A 15,769-nucleotide genomic window follows, 5' to 3' on the forward strand; every position below is an offset into this window, starting at 1 on the left:
ATGTCACAGTAATGATTCTTGACACCAACATGCATATTCATGTGAGTCTTGAGATAACGTTTCAGAGTAAATTCTTTGCCACAAACACCACATTGATGATTTTTGACACCGGCATGGATAATAAGATGAATGTTCAAGAAAGATTTTGTAGTAAATGATTTCCGACAAATATGACATCTATGGCTTTTAATACCAGCATGTATATCCAGATGTTTTTTCAATTCGGATTTTCTATGAAATTCTTTTCCACATACGCCACAGATATGATTCTTGATACCAATATGCATATTCATGTGTGACTTGAGGTAGCTTTTCCGGGTAAATTCTTTTCCGCAAATATCACATTCATGATTTTTCACATCAGCATGAACATTCATGGGAGTCCTTAGGTTAATCCTGTAATAAGTAAATACCTTTCCACAAAAACACAGCTATGATTAATTAACAGCGACATCGGAGTTGTGCAGAATTGACCAACTTTCAAAAAGTTGTACTTTTCAGTCTGTTTCCGAAAAACCCTATTCCAGAATATTTGTCCTGTAACTCATCCCCTATAACTATCTGCGGAAATATTGGCCGAAGAGGGAATTACACTGTCGATGTATTTTACATACGGTAGCCTAATAAATGTAAAAAAATAATCTGGCTTTATGCTGCTGTTATTGCATGCAGGGACACAAAACTTCACTATATAACATATTCTGATGTCAGGACACAAATTTTATATCGTACCGTACGCTGTCGTTAAGTACCGGCTCGCTGGCAAGGGAAGTCGTTAAATCAGTTCCGTAACTTCGGGGAAGGATTAGGTCGGGCTGCGGGACGAAGTGGGCACTGGCAAGACTGGGAGAACTTCGGCATATCGGAAAGAAGTCTGCCATGCAATTTTTCAACATGATCTCGGAACTGTGTCAGTTTGTTGCTCATAAACTGGCACAGCTCTGGCCAAATATAAGGGCAGCTAGAACACAATCTCAAGGCATGAGACACGGGAAACGAGCAGCAAACCGCGAGTTTCTTAAAGTATGTCAATTCAGAACAACCTTCTAATGTACGGTATATTTATTAATGTGATTCTTCAATTGGTAATTTTGAGTAAATGCTTTCCCCCCAAATATGCATACATCGCTTTTGGAAAAACCATAGCACCTCTTCAGCAACACCTTCCTTCTCTGTCTTCCAGGCAAATGATTATTATCAAGTTTCCTAATAGCTGACCAACAGAAAAGATTGAACCAAACAACCACCAACGTGATTCTATTAGAAAAATTACAAGTCATGGGAAGCACTTGGTAATACCAAGAGAGCATCATATATTTAACATTAGAAAATTTTCTAATATTACAAACAGCCGTTGCCAGGTAATTTTGACCTGCATTTAAGTCGTTTTCAATCGTGGAACACTTTCTCCAGACCAGTAGCGCCAATCCACCAGACGACCATCTATCAGAGGTCTCTGGTTTCTGGATTGTCATCCATTTCCGGACCCTGTCTGTAACTTGCCCAAGTATACCCCCGTGCGAATGTACTTATGTTAAATTTTTATTTTCGTAATCAGTACAGCAGCAGCTTTCCATAGATACTCGTTTTATCGAATTTTAGCGCTCGGCAAGCTGGTCAAAAATGGCCGTAAAGTTGCCTTTGGCCAAATGGAACGCGTGACGTAGACCGATTTCAATGAGCAGTGAGATTTGCTTCTGTCCACACCATAATAGGACACTATGATTATAGTATATTTTACCGCCTTATGCGAACTCATTTGGTCGCTTGCGTCTTGTTTTCTCTGCAATACCTATCATTCAGTGTGCAACTGTGCATTAGGGCTGTTCAAAAATAACCTTTTTTCCTGAATCTTGCTGGTTACTTGATTAAATCGTTAGGTTGCCTTAAAAAACGACGCACACCAAATTTGAATTCATTCCAACCAATATTCGCGGATTTCGTAGAGTTTGAAAATTTTGAATTTGCCTAAAAATGCAAAAAAAAATTTTTTTCAAATTTTCCTTCCAACCTTATGAAATTGTTGCGCTGTCTTCAAAAACGATGGAAAACAAATTTGACTCAATTCCAAGCTGCAGAAGCGGAGTTATTCAAGTTTTTTGATGATAATTCTGGGATGATCCACCAATCAAGGATAATCCCAGAATTATCAAAGAAAAACTGAAATAACTCCACTTCTACGGCTTCGAATTGAGTCAAATTTGTTTTGCATCGTTTTTGAAGACAGCGCAACAATTTCATGGGGTTGGCAACAAAAATTTGAACATTTTTTTTTGCATTTTTAGGCAAATTCAAAATTTTCAAACTCTACGAAATCCGCGAATATTGGTTGGAATGAATTCAAATTTGGTGTGCGTCGTTTTTTAAGGCAACCTAACGATTTAATCAAGTAACCAGCAAGATTTAGGAAAAAAGGTTATTTTTGAACAGCCCTACTGTGCATGCATCTTATTTACTTCGACTAGGCTAAGGTGAATGTCTGATCTTAAAGGCTACTCCAAGTTGTTTCGACACCTTCCTATCTGTTCAAACAAGACGTACCTCCGCGCCTCATCTTCTTCATACCTTCCATATTCACAATCAAATCCAGTATCAGTATCCAGTATCGAATCAATCCCAACAGGAATAGCTACCGCCGGTGTTTACCAGGATTTTTTGCCGTGTCCCTCACATGACGTCATTTCATAGCTGAATGATTTCATATCCATTTTCGGATTTACGATCTATAAATAGACACTTACGTGACCTTTGACACGAACCAATCAGGTTGCAGCAGGATGTAAACAAAGAACAAGCCCGGGCAAGCTTACTATGAGCTCTTATGGAAAAGGGTTGAAAAATATAGGTTTTTAGCAAAATTACATTGTATTGGGAATAGCTGGCTTTGGTGAATGGTAATAACGTAGAGCTAGTATGTATTTGCAGTGTTATAACGTACAATAAGTATGAATGGTGGCAAGCACGCATCAGCATGGCATGTCCAAATGAATGAATTTCTGACAACTTTTCGGATGAAGCAACTATTGCTGTATTATCCTTAGTCGTATACTATAGGATTGTCGTACCGAATAGCATGTATTAGAGGAATCTTGTATAGTACAGTCTACAGTCTGTATCATTATCTAGCAAATTACTGTTACACTGGACACCTGTATGTGTATTCAATGATCATATTAATACGATATATGTTAGGCAACATGATCCGTTCCCAGCTGAAATCTAGCTCGTGTGTTGAATCAGGATAAATGCCGGATAAACACTGTGCTAATAGCCTGTGTAATATGGAGCATTCCAGACCGTTCCTAGTGTGCGCTTTTACCTTTCCCAGAGCCAATAACATGCATGGAAGAATGTAAAATCTGGATAAAGGCATGTGGACTTCCTTGTAGTCATCTGAATTCTCATTTTATTAATAAAATGACATGTCTATTATTGTACCAAAAATTGAATCGTGACATAATCTAGATCAGTGGTTCCCAACGTGGGCGATATCGCCCCCCAGGGGGCGATTTGGCGATCTAGGGGGGCGAAAATGACGAAGGGGGCGATAGGGGGGCGAAAATGGACAAAGGGGGCGAAAATAGCGAAGGGGGCGATAGGGGGGCGATGACGCGTCAAAACGGCTGACCTTTTTTTTTTTTTTTTTTTTTTTTTTTTTAGTCATCCACCTAGCTATTCGGAGAGAAAAAACGTTATTTTCAGTTCTGAGCGGAGAAAGATGACCTTTTTTTTTTTTTTTTTTAGTCAACCCGCCGGTGATATGACAGTTTGTATGCCGAATTTTCGGTGCACAAAATTTGGGGGGCGATGATCGGTGTTGACCTTGAAAAGGGGGCGATGGGTCGAAAAAGGTTGGGAACCACTGATCTAGATGAAACAATTCTGTGTTTCAAAATGAGTCCAATCTGAAATGCAGTCACACTTGATGCCACAATCGACTTGGTGTGTGTCTAGTTTTATTCCACTCCAGTCTTGTTGCTTGATGGTGTGTAATGTATTGAAATTGTTGAGAGCAATATATATTCAATGATGAGATGAATGGTTGAAATTGGTAGCGATGATACGTTGCATGAGTCGGACGAGTACGCCTTGATAGGTGCCTGCACAGCAGTATTGCTCTGTAGAATAAACATATTATATATTTTGTGCAGGCTTGATGGATTTCTTTTATGAAGCTGCAGAAAGAGGAAGTCGATGGATAAAACGCAAGAAAATCAAATTTCTGGAAGAAGTATAGAAGCACAAAACAGGAAACTCGTCCAGGAAAATTACAAATTGACGGACAATTATTGCCAGTGAAGTTCAGTTCTCAGAGGAGCATCATAATGTCAATAGATGCGGAGAAGCTGAAATTTTATGCTAGACTACATTAAATTCTTTCTGAATTGTCCGACTTATCCTACTGACGTCAAATTTATGGTATTGCTGTAAGCATACTATTAAACAATTGGTTCAGCCACATGTAACTGCTTCATTAAATCGCGATTTGGCCATGTAGATATGTGGTTCGTAAAAATGCACCATTTGCATTCATTCATGATTTCTCAAATCTAGAATGATTATTGACTGTCAATAAATCACATACAACTTTGAAAGGATTGATGGATTGTGGTACACTTACTTTTATGCAGGAACTATTCACAGGGAGCATTTCAGATCGAAATATTAGTTAAATATGTGGATTCGACAAGAAATGCAAGAAAATGATGGAGTTCAGCTATGGTGAGCCAGGCAATGCTATCATGGCAGAAAAGGGATTCACCATTGAGTCTGAAATCAAGAAATTGAATCTAGATTTAAATATTCCTGCACATGATTTACACAACGTCAAATGCCTTAGCAAGACTGTTCCACAACAAGAAAGATGGCGAGAGAACGTATTCATATTGAACAGCTGATCGGAAGAATCAAGGAGTATAAAATTTTGTTCGGTGTCATACTATGCAGCATTGTGTATCACAACTAACCAAATACGGACTAATTGCATACTCTAATTCAAGATTGAAAATTAAAAATGAATGACGCAACATATTCGGCAATTGTGCAAATTCAGTTCCATTGTGAATATCGTAATGCCTAATAGCATGCTACGGATCGTATTTGCGCGGTGCCAAGGTCAGTCTGTACCAACAGTGCATGTCTAGATATTCCAGTGGTGTGCATTGAAGCTTATTTAGATGCCCAATTTGTTGAATGAACAATTCTCCAGAAGAAAATGTTCTAGGATTATTTGTGTTTGGTGGAATGTTATAAAACTGAAGACACCAGATACACCAAAATCTACCTTGAGGCAGGAGTTGATCGGTTGCGAGTACGGTGGAGAGATTGCTTGTCAATCACAATGGAGCTCACTGATGCTGATGGAAATCACAATGTAGTCCTTTTAGCTTCAGGTGCTGGATTGTCTTAATCAATGCATATGCATGAGAGCATATATCAGAACCTAATATGAAAATAAATCATGGTTAAAATATCTATTGCGGGAGTCTCTGAAAAAATGTCTTTTTCCTTACTTACCCTGTCTTACAAGTGCAAGACGAATCAATAATGGATTTTCCGAGAACGTGTATTTCCATTGAGTGTGTTATCTCACTTTTCCGCAAGTTGCGATAACATTGGCTGTTCACTAGAATATTGCTTCCAAAAAGAGTGGATTGTCTCCTCAATCTTTATCCCTAAATCGTGTGCGTAGCGCTCCATGAAATACTTCGAAGCTTTCTCCGCGGTGTTAGAAGAAGATGCTGTTCCACTCAAATCCATAAATTCGATAGAATCTCCATAGCTTTCAAGTTTCATAATAAATACACAAAAATTGTGATGTGTGGCAGCAGCTATATTTCATAGTATATATATTTCTGAACATGAGATATGCTTGAAAATTTTGCTCGAGACCTGGAGCCTATGAAATCGTCAAAATATGCATTACCACAATCCTATAGTATAGTATACAACAATCGTCGCTTAATCCGAAAAGTTGTCAAAAACCCGTGTATTTGGACACAGCACGCTGGTGCGTACTTGCCACCATTCATGTTCATCCTAGATTAAAAGCTGCAACTACATACTAGCTCTACGCTACTACTATTCATTAGGGCCAGTCATCCCCAATTCAACGTAATCTTGCTTAAAACCTTCATTTTTTAACCTTTTTCCATAAGAACTCATAGTAAGCTTGCCCGGGCTTGTTCTTTGTTTACATCCTGCTGCAACCTGATTGGTTGGTGTCAAAGGTCACGTAAGTGTCTATTAAATTACTTGAAAACTATTAGGTAATTTCAATTTTCAATATTTTATTCATTTTCCTAACCACATAATGTACGAAATAAGGCAAATTCATTTTGAAGATGCAGCTGACCTTTAATGTCCGACGTAGCATGCAACATGTTAAGACGCTTTATTGGCTTGTTGTTTTCATTCTTTTCCTTATATCAGCCAAGGTTGTAATGACTCGAGTCGAGATTATTGTTGACTCGACTCGAGTCAATTTTTGTATTGACTCGACTTATATTCGAGTCATTGTGCATGACTCGAGACTAGGATGGCTAAGACAGACATTTCATTCTTGTAACTTCGAAGAATAATAAATTTACCACATTTTTGGTATCTTGTCTATCAGTCCTAACCATCAGAAAATTGGCAAGAAACTGTTAAGACTGAGGAAAATTTACAATATTATGAATGCGAGCCATTCAATCACCCGAACAGAGTTGAAAAAAGTGGGTTGAAGAGGATTGAACTGAAAACTGAACTGTGCGCATAATGACTTGGACTCCAGTCAAAACGCTATGACTCGGACTGCCCCTCCACTGGCTGACTTGTGAATTGAAAATGACTCGACTTGCCTCGAGTCAAAGCTATAAAAATGAGATTGACTTGGTTACAACCCAAATATCAGATTTTCAACTGGTTCACCAGTCTATTTTGTTGTTGTTGTGAAGTTTCGTATAAAACAGCAACGTCGATGAAATGGAGACGAGATAAAGCTTCTACATTCGACATTCCATCAATCGAATGGTATAATCGCATTAATTCTGAAAATTCAAATATTAATGATATTCGGGCTCCAGAACCTGGTCTGAAAATGGCCAAGGAATGTGAAAATAAGCGTTGTCACGCAGGAAGTAGCCTAGGCTACAATTACAGCGCGGTGAACAATAGCCTCTACAAGGCAGAGTACAGTGGTTCTCGACCCTTTTGCGTTATGCGGAACCCTATGAAGGGGATAAATTAATTTTAAATAATTAGCAATTAATGAAAAATTGTATGGTCCAGTGATCTAGGCCGAGGACACCAAACTCTGAGTCGCAAACCGACTCCGATCATGTAAAAAAGCTGACATTGGCGAACCAGAAATGAGCGCGTCCTGTGCAGGTTACCCTACAACCGACCTCCAGAATTGATGAAGCTTTCTTTAATGAGATGAGACACTAACATCATCTGAGTCCTCGCGAATGCTTCAAACAAGATTAAAAAGGCAGTGCGACCCCTCTTTAGGACAGCGATCCCGTTATTTGGTACAATGAACGAAACGGCCTTACACAGTCCTAAGTCATCTCAATACGTCACGCCTACATTTAACCTGGGCATTGCTATGCTTTTCGAAATTTGGTCCACACTACAGAAATGTGCACAATGCACAACCCTAACTAAACGAACACTTGACGCAGGTAAACTTCTGTCACTTTCAACTAAGAGAGCAATGTAAATTGTCACACTTGTCTGTGACATTCAGGGGTTCAGCTGTTGTTTAGCCCTCTCTCTCAGTTCTCAAAGCATTTGAAAATGATTTCTTGCTACCCGAATCGCTCTATCAGATTGATTTAGATATGACCTATCCCAATCAAGACTCAATCCAGTAGCTTCCGTTAAGCTTAGAACAAGTTCTACTACACACGTCTGATATCAATCACTATCCAATGAACAGACACCCGGACATCATCAAACTCTGTTTCCTTAGCAAATAACTCTACATGAATATACTGTACAAGTTTACATAGTGACCAAGTCGAAGATATAATAGAATGAAACATCGCCTAAAAGCTACAAAGCTGCAACATGGGGTTCTTTCTTGAAGAGGAGCCATATGATTCGTACTTTCTCTGCCCGAGGACTTGTCAGGCTGGAAACGACAAGTCAACATCACACAGTACAATGTCATTACGCTTCTTGGAAAGAATGCCATCTTGATAACGCTGAGAGCTGCTTTCGACTGTTACGGAATGTGGGCAATCTTCAAATTGATATGATAGAAGTCAGTGTAAATGAAAACTATTGGAATACATACGATATTACATGTGGTGGTTGGTGGAATATAAGTGTACTTCAATTTTAGGTGTTTTTGAATATAATCGGATTAGGAAAATCAAGCTAATCGAACCTAGACTTGATATGATATTATGCGAGCTCGTAGTAATAGTAAATTACTTGTCTACACATTGTTTCTTATCTCATTAATTTCTTTTTCATTAGTTTGTGGGCCGCGCAATGAAACTTGCATTAAAATAATAATGGCTCCAGATTTCACTGAGGTAATGCAGAGAATCCACAGAAAATTCCAAGCTGCCGTATTCTTCCTAATACAAAATTGCTAGTGGCATAAATAAATAGTTCTATGTACACACGGTTATTAATATTGTCGGAAAAGGGAAGTAGAAGTAGTCTACCTAAACCACAACGACTTCAGTAAATAGTGCAAGTGGAAAAATCTGATTGAGTATTCCGAAAAGGTATAAGTAATTCGTTACTGACCACATTTGAGAACAGCCAAGATCAAAACCTGTACAGTGTACATTTATAACATCTTACATACACTAATGAAAAAGAGATCCACTGGATGCCAACTCACTTGAGCAAGTAGAGTTGATATTCGGGCTTTGAGTCAAGTCGAGCGTGCAAGCATCTGTATCATTATGCTGTGGAAAGTTCAAATATGCATCTTTTACGGGACCACAAAGAATATAATGGCAGTTCTACATCATATTCAATGTTATTTGACATTTTTTGCGACCATACCTACTTAATTGCACTTTGTGACAATGCTGTGGTTGATCATAACTTCACAGATTACGCTGCGATACGACCAATCGGGGTTTACGGTATTCCACAGTGGAAAATAGTATCAAAACTAGAATTCTCGTTTGTAAATTACCTTTTAATGGGTAGGTGAGTATAATTTCAGTACTCGATAAAAAATCATCTCGACTACTCGAATCATTGTGTTCGGTCCTAGTTGATATCAAAAAGCTTTTGAAAAATAAAGAAGCACTCTAGTTCCGAATGCCTTTACAATTACACAATATGCATGATTGCATATATACATTAGGTGTCATTTTATGTTTGGGCAACACATGCAGGAAGATAACTCACTTGTCGGTGACCTGATGGATGACTTCGATAACTATTACGCCAAGCACCTATGTAGGAACCAGTATTCCACCTGACCAATAAAAACATTATTTCCGTGCCCTGAACGAACTGGCATACACCCTAAAAGTGCACTTACCACTGTCCGCACCACACACGGCCGATAATTCCTAAATTCCGACACAACGCCACAAGGATAGATACGGTTCTCTTTGGACAAGGCTTTGACGACCATGTCATATGCAATAAAAACGGCAGACCTGCCTGACCCAGAGCTGAAATAGCAAGTAATCTCATGGCAAATATGGATCTTGTCTTTGTTACAGCTGAGGACCACGGCTTTCATCCGCCAATTTAACAGCGACCCTTTAGCCAAAGGCGGTCAAAGAAGTCTGTGGTCAGCACTCAGCATGACGACTCGTGCAGAAATACCGTAAATCAGGGTTGTAATGACTCGAGTCCCGATTTTCTGACGACTAGACTTGACTCGAGTCATTTTCTCAAAATCTCGTAAATGACTCGACTCATAGGAAAAGACTCGCACAAAATCATAAGACTTGATACTCAGACAGTCAAAACCGACATTTCATTATAATTTCAAAGAATAGTGACGTAACCACACTATTGGGATTTCATCTATTGGTGCTGGTACTCGAAAATGCGACCGAAAAGTGTCAAAAGTGAGGATAATTAGTATATTATAAAATCGAACCATTCGATAAAAAGTGGGTTTAACAAGACTTTAACTGGAAACTGAGCAGTCGACACAAGGACTTGAACTCGGACTCAAGTCATAATACCATGACTAGGACTCAACCATCTGTTCACTTATTTGAGCTCGGACTTGACTCTGTGGTGAATTGAAAATGACTCGAGTCAAAACTATAAAAGTGAGATTGCCTTGTGACTTGATTACAACCCTGCCGTTAATGTCTACGGAATTACAAGTAGAAGTAGCCATTCCCGAGATATGTCACACTACGTGAGAAGAAGTAGAAAGTGAGACGTCAGTAAAACGAGTAGTCAATCTAGGGGGGGGGGGGGGGAGGGGGGCGATTTCGAAATTTCTAGGTGCATCGTTGTGGCCAACACCAACTGGTTAATGACACTGCAAATAGTTATGCTTAAAAACTGCCATGTAGAAGTTGACGTAGTTCAAAACCATTAGCCCTTGAGTAAGTACTGCAGGCCGGCAATCTTTCCCAATCCACACAAAATCCAAAGCGAAAAGAGCAAATAATTTTGCCTACAAAACTACCAAATAGAAGTGGAAGTTCAGAGTTGTAAGCGTAACCGAGAAACAATGTTCCTAATCACAAGTCAATCTCACTTCTATAGTTTTGACTCGTGTCAAATCGAGTTATTTTCAATTCAACACCGAGTCAAGTCCAAGTCAGTGAGTGGAGGGTCGACTCCAAGTCATTGCATTCACTGTTCAGTTTTGAGTTCAGCCCACTTTTGATATAGAATGGCTCACATCCATAATATCGTTGATTTCCTTAGTAATAACAGTTTATGGCCCTATTTTCCAAGTATCAGGACTTAGATCAGTGGTTCCCAACCTTTTTGTCTTCATTCCCCACTTCAGATTTCTTCTGAGCCTTCATTCCCCACCAGGACCGTAAACGTAAAAATTCATATAATTCATGTTTGAATCGGTCAATATGATCAGGAATGGCATATATTTTGGTATCATTTTTTATCCCCTCTCTGCTCACGTAATCAGATTTACCGGTAGAGCTGATTGAGGTGTGTTGAAAAAGGTAGGACCCCTAAATATGATTTAAACATCTTCGGGCAGACCCGTTGATATACTGACTTCGTTACATGATGCTATTTCGTGACCTCCTATATCTGCTATGTCAAAAGATATGGAAATCGCCAAAACTAAAAGGCACACAAGATTTCAAATTTGTATTGCTTTACTGGCAAATAATATTTTCCCTGCGGGATGGCATTTGTCTGGTGGGGTTCAGATCGCCAGAACAGGAACATTCGGAGCCAGCCATTTAGCCGACTATGGACAACTAAACATATATGTATATTGTATAAATATACAAAATTTCTGTCACAACAGGGGCATTCCTTCTCGGCGAAAGTCTTTTCGCTGCTGATCGTTCTGGCACACTTCTCGCACTGGCATGTTACATGGCCTATAACTTCATATGCCGTAGTGCAGTGGTTCCCAACCGGGGAGGAATTCCCCCCTTGGGGGGAATTTTGCAATTTTCAGGGAGGAATTCCACTTTAGAATTGTAACGGATTTCCCAAATTGTTCATGTCCGAGCTGTCATGTAGTCAACCAGCTATATCCGAACGTATGCTCCTTATGGCTTTTTTTGCTGAAAGTATGTTCAAATGCTATTTGAAATCTCTTTTTCACATACAAATTCCTCCTTGTTTTTTTAAAAATGAGTTCAGATGTGCTGCAGCTCGCAAGGCAATTTTGTAGGCCAGCGACATCCTCTCAATCAAATATATACTATCCTAAGCGAGCAAATGTCGTGCCGAATCTATCGCAACCAGGCCTCTAGTGAAGGTATTTATCTTATATTTTCAAGTCAACATTTTCAGACAGTGACAAAATATTCCAATTCCAACGTCATCGATTCAAGGTAAACAGGTCGCTAGCCTTGCTCTATTTTTAGTGAACAGCTCCCCGATCGAAAAAAGACATGTTAAACTTGGTGCGACGTTGCCGAAACGTAATGGGTTTCCTAAATTTCAATGAGCTCCTGCAGTAAATCTCATCGCGTGTATGTTATATATCGGGGCTGTAACCTAGTCACGATGCTCCGAGTCACAAGTCAATCTCACTTTCATAGTTTTGACTCGAGAGTCAAGTCGAGTCATTTTCAAGTCAGCATTGAGTCAAGTCTGACTCCGAGTCACCGAGCAGAGGGATCGACTCCGAGTCATTGTAATGGTATTATGACTCGAGTTCGAGTCCAAGTCATTGTGTTGACTGCTCAGTTTCCAGTTGAAGTCTTGTTAAACCCACTTTTTATAACTCTGATTGGTGATATTGAATAATTTGGATTTATATTATACTAATTTTCCTCACTTTGAGCAGTTTCTTGTCACATTTTCAAGTATCAAGACCAGTAGACGAAATTCCAATCGGGTGGTCACTTTACTGTTCTTCGAAATTACAATGAAATGTCGGTTTTGGCCGTCTTGTAGTCTCGAGTCATGCGCAATAACTCGAGTCCAAATCGAGTCAAGATTGTCTTGATTCGAATCGTTTCCGTATTTTTGAGAAAATGACTCGAGTCAGGTCGAGTCATCAGAAAATGGTGGCTCGAGTCTGGTCAACCCTGCTATATATGAAAGTAACAATATTATTGGCCAAATGCATAGGCAAACTTGAGAAAAAAATCGCGAGACCAGTAAATTTATGCATATTGATTTTTCACAGCAGTTGTATTAGCGATTGGTGCATCGTAAGCCGAAAACACAAATGGAAGTGTTGGGGTCTGTTGAGTCAAGCCTCCCAGAAATTGTTTGATTGGGACCGCGACCAATGTTTTTGGAGGTCCACAAAGTGTTGTTACAGCTCTGCTAGAGACAAACACTCGGTACCCGCCCGTCTTATTCTCTTAGTCAAAAGGGGGTTTGCGCAGTAAAAATTACCTTTTTTAATCATCGGGCAGATTTCTCCTAAGGGGGGGAATTTTGGCTCAAATTTCGGCCACGGGAGGCACGAGACAAAAAAGGTTGGGAACCACTGCCGTAGTGCGTCGTGGCGCAGTAATTGCAGACGCCGAAGTCTCCATTTCTATAAATTCTACGTATTTTCGTGGGGGAAGGGTACCCAATAATCAAAATATTAGGCAATACTAAATCGGGCGTCCAGCGCAAAAAAAATGAATAAGTGACATTAATTTCCAAAGAAATACTCTATAATTTATGTTAATTCACGAAATCATTTTAGGCCCCTTCGAGCTCGCAATTGGGGGGGTTGGGGTGCGGCAGTTACGATCCTGTTCCCCACTACCCAACACTTCTGTCATCACAGAGCAGCTATTTGCTGGTTTGACAACACAAGACACACAACCACACCAGTACGCACGCAAGACAATCGCCTATAATTGCAACGTAAAACGTATTGTGAACCAATACCAGTAACGCTCAAAATTTCGCGAAAGCGTTATTTCACGTCAAACTAGTCGTGCTGGATGCGTTTGTGACGCCATCATTGGCCGTCCAGAGTTAAAAATGAGGTTTTGTGAACACCACGCAATATAATTTTCGATAGATGCATTCCAGAGCAGTTAGCTGGTAGCGGTAATTGCGCATGTGTCTCCGTGAATATGAAGACTATCCTGTAGATAATTTTGAACAAACGCGTCTATTTCCCACCAGAAACCATTGAATTCCCCACCAGTGGGGAATTCCCCACCGTTTGGGAACCACTGATTTAGATGAAATACCAATCATGTGGTGACTTTACTATCCTTCGAAGTTATAATAAAATGTCTGTCTTGGCCGTTTTAGTCTTGAATGATATGACTGGGATCGAGTCAATACACAAATTAATTGGAGCCGATTCAGTTTACGCATTTGAAAAAATGACTCGAGTCAAGTCGAGTCCCTAAAAATCCCTGGGAAGTTTCAAAAAAAACATGAGCACTTGAGCAATCCCACAAAGTAGAAGTACTTCGTTACTGACAACCTCTGCTTATGCACGAGGGTCAGTGACAATTGTGAACATTGGTCTCTCACTAACTTCAAATCACCTGCACATGATGACAACAGGCCTTCCCAGCGATGACTTCATACTTCTTCTCGTGGCTTGAAAGAACCTCGCGAACAGCCTCGGGTCATGCAGCATGCCACGAAGTGGCCACTGGGTGAACTGGTACGGGGTGAATTGTCTCCACTGCTCTCTCTGTAAGAAAATAATGGTTGATGAAAATAAACGTTACATAGATGCAGTACAGGTATGAATACCGACACACGTTCTAATCTAATTTGTGAAATGTTTCTACGCTCTACAAAATTCCACATGAGAACTGTATAGTGCGAAACGAGGCAAGCTTTATGTACAGATATCTGCAATTCTCGTGGTTATGAAAATGAAGTGTGATCTGATATGAACCGTATATTTTTCTTGTTTCGTAATTTAATTCAAATTAATTAATTCAAAAATTTTTTAGCTTTGTATCAGATGTGGTCAAAGTTGCAGTAAAATTAACCCCGTAATTTTCTACCCGATTACAAGTAAAAGTAGCAATTTATAAGACACGTCAATACTTCCACAAGCGGAAGAAGGAAGGAATGCCTCAAAACGCCGATACGGTCGAGGGGTTGCGTACTTTTAGCAGTTAATCAGAGGTTCCTACTCTCGAAATTGCAAGATGTAATTTAGCGTATAATGCAAAATGGCACCAATAATGGGACCGTGCAATTTTCGAACACAAATTCAGTTACTGTGATACAAGAGCTATTTCGACAAGTTGTTATGAGAATTTTACACACGAATGTGGCTCCAACAAACCATAACATTACATTTCCCTTTACACAAGTGAAACTGAAGTTTTACTTCAAAAACCGATACGTAAAGTTGAATTAGTCAAAAAACTAGAAAGTAGTAAGTCAAAACCTGCTTGTAAACTGACCAACTGTGATCTCTACACCTAAAACGCAATACTCCACCTTCACTATGATAAAAGTCCGGATGTTCCATTCCGGCTTCTATTCTTCCACCGAGCACTACACTCCCAGGTTGCCGTAGTACAAAGTCTACGACAGGTTGGGTCAGTACTTTGAAATCTTCTCCTGCGAAATAACATTTATCACATTATTCCAGTGTTCCGCAACCTCTTTTTCTACCCTGGACCCCTGACTTTCTTAGATGGGTGCTCGGATCCCCAATCGCGAAATTTGGAAGACTATGACGACAAGAAAAATAATAATCTATTTTGGCCCAATATGTCGGGTTTTTGTCTAACAAGCAACCCGATGACTTAAAAGGGTTATCGTTTTTGCTTGTGGGTGAAGTCGAGGTCAAAATAATTGGCTTTTTATGGACCCTTAAAACTAGTCGGCGGACCTCAAGGGATCCACGATTCCCAGCACTATCCGTGGAAAGGCCAATCTACTCCAGCTAGAAACAGATTAGTACTAAAGTAATCTTCTCGAGTAGCTATTTACAGTGCATCCTGTGCTCCTGACGGGTCATTGTGGCAAAACCCAAAAGCTTAATTATGACGGAAACGTATTATTGCGAATGGACTCTACTAAAAGTACCACGTTGTCACAAGCTTCGTCGTTACCTCATTTCCGCCATGCTCCCCGTTGCATAGCATGATCAGTGTCTGGCATCCGGTCTACCAGATCATCTTCCATAATTCATTTTTGGTGTTAGCCAGGGGTGCCTGGGTCGTGATATACTGCTCTGGAG

At 39.8% G+C, this 15,769-nt stretch overlaps 1 protein-coding gene and 2 long non-coding RNA genes across 5 annotated transcripts; 1 reads left to right on the forward strand and 2 right to left on the reverse strand.

Annotated features, from left to right (window-relative positions):
* The first annotated feature begins 2,730 nt into the window (after nt 1–2,730).
* LOC145452655 (uncharacterized) lies at nt 2,731–4,595 on the forward strand. The gene is made up of 2 exons (XR_013919467.1): nt 2,731–2,845; nt 4,152–4,595. It is a non-coding gene; the product is annotated as an uncharacterized LOC145452655 (long non-coding RNA).
* Nucleotides 3,276–6,142, reverse strand: LOC145452654 (uncharacterized). Of its 2 annotated transcripts, none has more exons than XR_013919465.1 (3): nt 5,518–6,142; nt 5,285–5,443; nt 3,276–4,118 (listed from the first exon to the last, which is right to left on the reverse strand). It is a non-coding gene; the product is annotated as an uncharacterized LOC145452654 (long non-coding RNA). The 2 variants fall into 2 exon arrangements; XR_013919466.1 differs by lacking the exon at nt 3,276–4,118 and adding an exon at nt 4,452–4,770.
* A 1,792-nt stretch (nt 6,143–7,934) lies between these two features.
* Nucleotides 7,935–15,352, reverse strand: LOC145452517 (tyrosine-protein phosphatase non-receptor type 20-like). Of its 2 annotated transcripts, XR_013919410.1 has the most exons (6): nt 15,022–15,352; nt 14,103–14,254; nt 9,503–9,638; nt 9,367–9,436; nt 8,846–8,899; nt 7,935–8,119 (listed from the first exon to the last, which is right to left on the reverse strand). XR_013919410.1 is itself a non-coding variant. In XM_080330693.1 (5 exons), the coding sequence occupies exons 2-4, from the start codon at nt 14,195–14,197 to the stop codon at nt 9,401–9,403; spliced, it is 267 nt and encodes an 88-aa protein (XP_080186819.1). In that variant the 5' UTR covers nt 14,198–14,254; nt 15,022–15,350; the 3' UTR covers nt 7,935–8,119; nt 9,367–9,400. The 2 variants fall into 2 exon arrangements, 1 of the variants encoding a protein (XP_080186819.1); XM_080330693.1 differs by lacking the exon at nt 8,846–8,899 and having other exon boundaries at nt 15,022–15,350.
* Nucleotides 15,353–15,769: the final 417 nt, after the last annotated feature.

Source organism: Botryllus schlosseri, chromosome 12, assembly GCF_051294905.1.
Source record: "Botryllus schlosseri isolate E-star chromosome 12, Bs_hap1, whole genome shotgun sequence".
NCBI classification, from domain to species: Eukaryota; Metazoa; Chordata; class Ascidiacea; order Stolidobranchia; family Styelidae; genus Botryllus; species Botryllus schlosseri.

Coding starts and splice junctions, on each gene's coding strand:
- LOC145452517 (XM_080330693.1), bottom strand. CDS start 14,197: ATGCTGCATGACCCGAGGCTGTTCGCGAGGTTCTTTCAAGCCACGAGA. Junction 9,639..14,102: donor CCTGTTGTCATCATGTGCAG/GTGATTTGAAGT, acceptor TTGCTATTTCAG/CTCTGGGTCAGGCAGGTCTG. Junction 9,437..9,502: donor CGTGTGTGGTGCGGACAGTG/GTAAGTGCACTT, acceptor TTTATTGGTCAG/GTGGAATACTGGTTCCTACA.